This window comes from Verticillium alfalfae, genomic scaffold, assembly GCF_000150825.1.
Source record: "Verticillium alfalfae VaMs.102 supercont1.2 genomic scaffold, whole genome shotgun sequence".
Classification (NCBI taxonomy): domain Eukaryota; kingdom Fungi; phylum Ascomycota; class Sordariomycetes; order Glomerellales; family Plectosphaerellaceae; genus Verticillium; species Verticillium alfalfae.
Window position 1 is genome coordinate 2,049,135 of NW_003315037.1, and position 604 is coordinate 2,049,738.

At 59.9% G+C, this 604-nt stretch overlaps 2 protein-coding genes across 2 annotated transcripts in view; one reads left to right on the top strand and one right to left on the bottom strand.

Annotated features, from left to right (window-relative positions):
* Positions 1–154: 154 nt before the first annotated feature.
* On the top strand, positions 155–333 carry VDBG_02096 (conserved hypothetical protein; the record flags this gene model as incomplete). The annotated part of the gene is made up of 2 exons (XM_003007862.1): positions 155–220; positions 286–333. 2 exons carry the CDS (start codon positions 155–157, stop codon positions 331–333), a joined length of 114 nt encoding a protein of 37 aa, XP_003007908.1.
* A 94-nt stretch (positions 334–427) lies between these two features.
* VDBG_02097 (conserved hypothetical protein) overlaps positions 428–604 on the bottom strand; it is a gene marked incomplete at both ends in the record, with an annotated part of 1,430 nt that continues 1,253 nt past the window's right edge. The window contains one exon of the mRNA XM_003007863.1: positions 428–449. Coding sequence (XP_003007909.1) covers positions 428–449 — 22 coding nt within the window. The remainder of the gene's footprint in view (positions 450–604) is intronic.

The following is a 604-nucleotide window of genomic DNA, read 5'->3' on the forward strand; positions in this document are numbered from 1 at the left end:
TAACACGCACAGGCCGACAAACTTCGCACGCAGCAGGAGCTCGAGCGGCTCCAGTCCAAGTTCATCGGCACCGGCCACCCCGACACGACGAGCTGGGAGTGGAAGACCAACATCCACCGCGACACGTACGCCTCCATCGTCGGCCACCCCGCCCATGCTCGCCTACATTGCGCTCGCCGAGAACGAGCCCGTGCATCTCGTGCGCGCGCGCATGATCCGCGTACGTTTCTCCCCTTTCGCGGTCTGTCTAGCAGACGACGCAGAGCTGACGTTGCGTCGTGGCAGAAAATGCTGCAGCCCGCTGGCCCGCCGCCGCAGCGGGACAACGAATGAGCGGAGGAAATGATTGGGGAGGGGGGAGGTTTGTTGAAAAATGACCAATGTGCTGTAGCGAGGAACCGGAATGGCGTTGAGGCGAACAACAAAGTCACGGTAGAACGTGGGGCTCACTGTACAGGGTAGCGTGTGGGCATAGATACCCAGGTACCCAAGGGAAAAATGGCATTTCATATTCTTCATTCCAACATTACTGGGCGCCTCCTCGGAGACTGTCCGCCAAGGGGACCAAATGCTTCGTCCTGTTCGTCGTCAAGCGTAGCGCCCG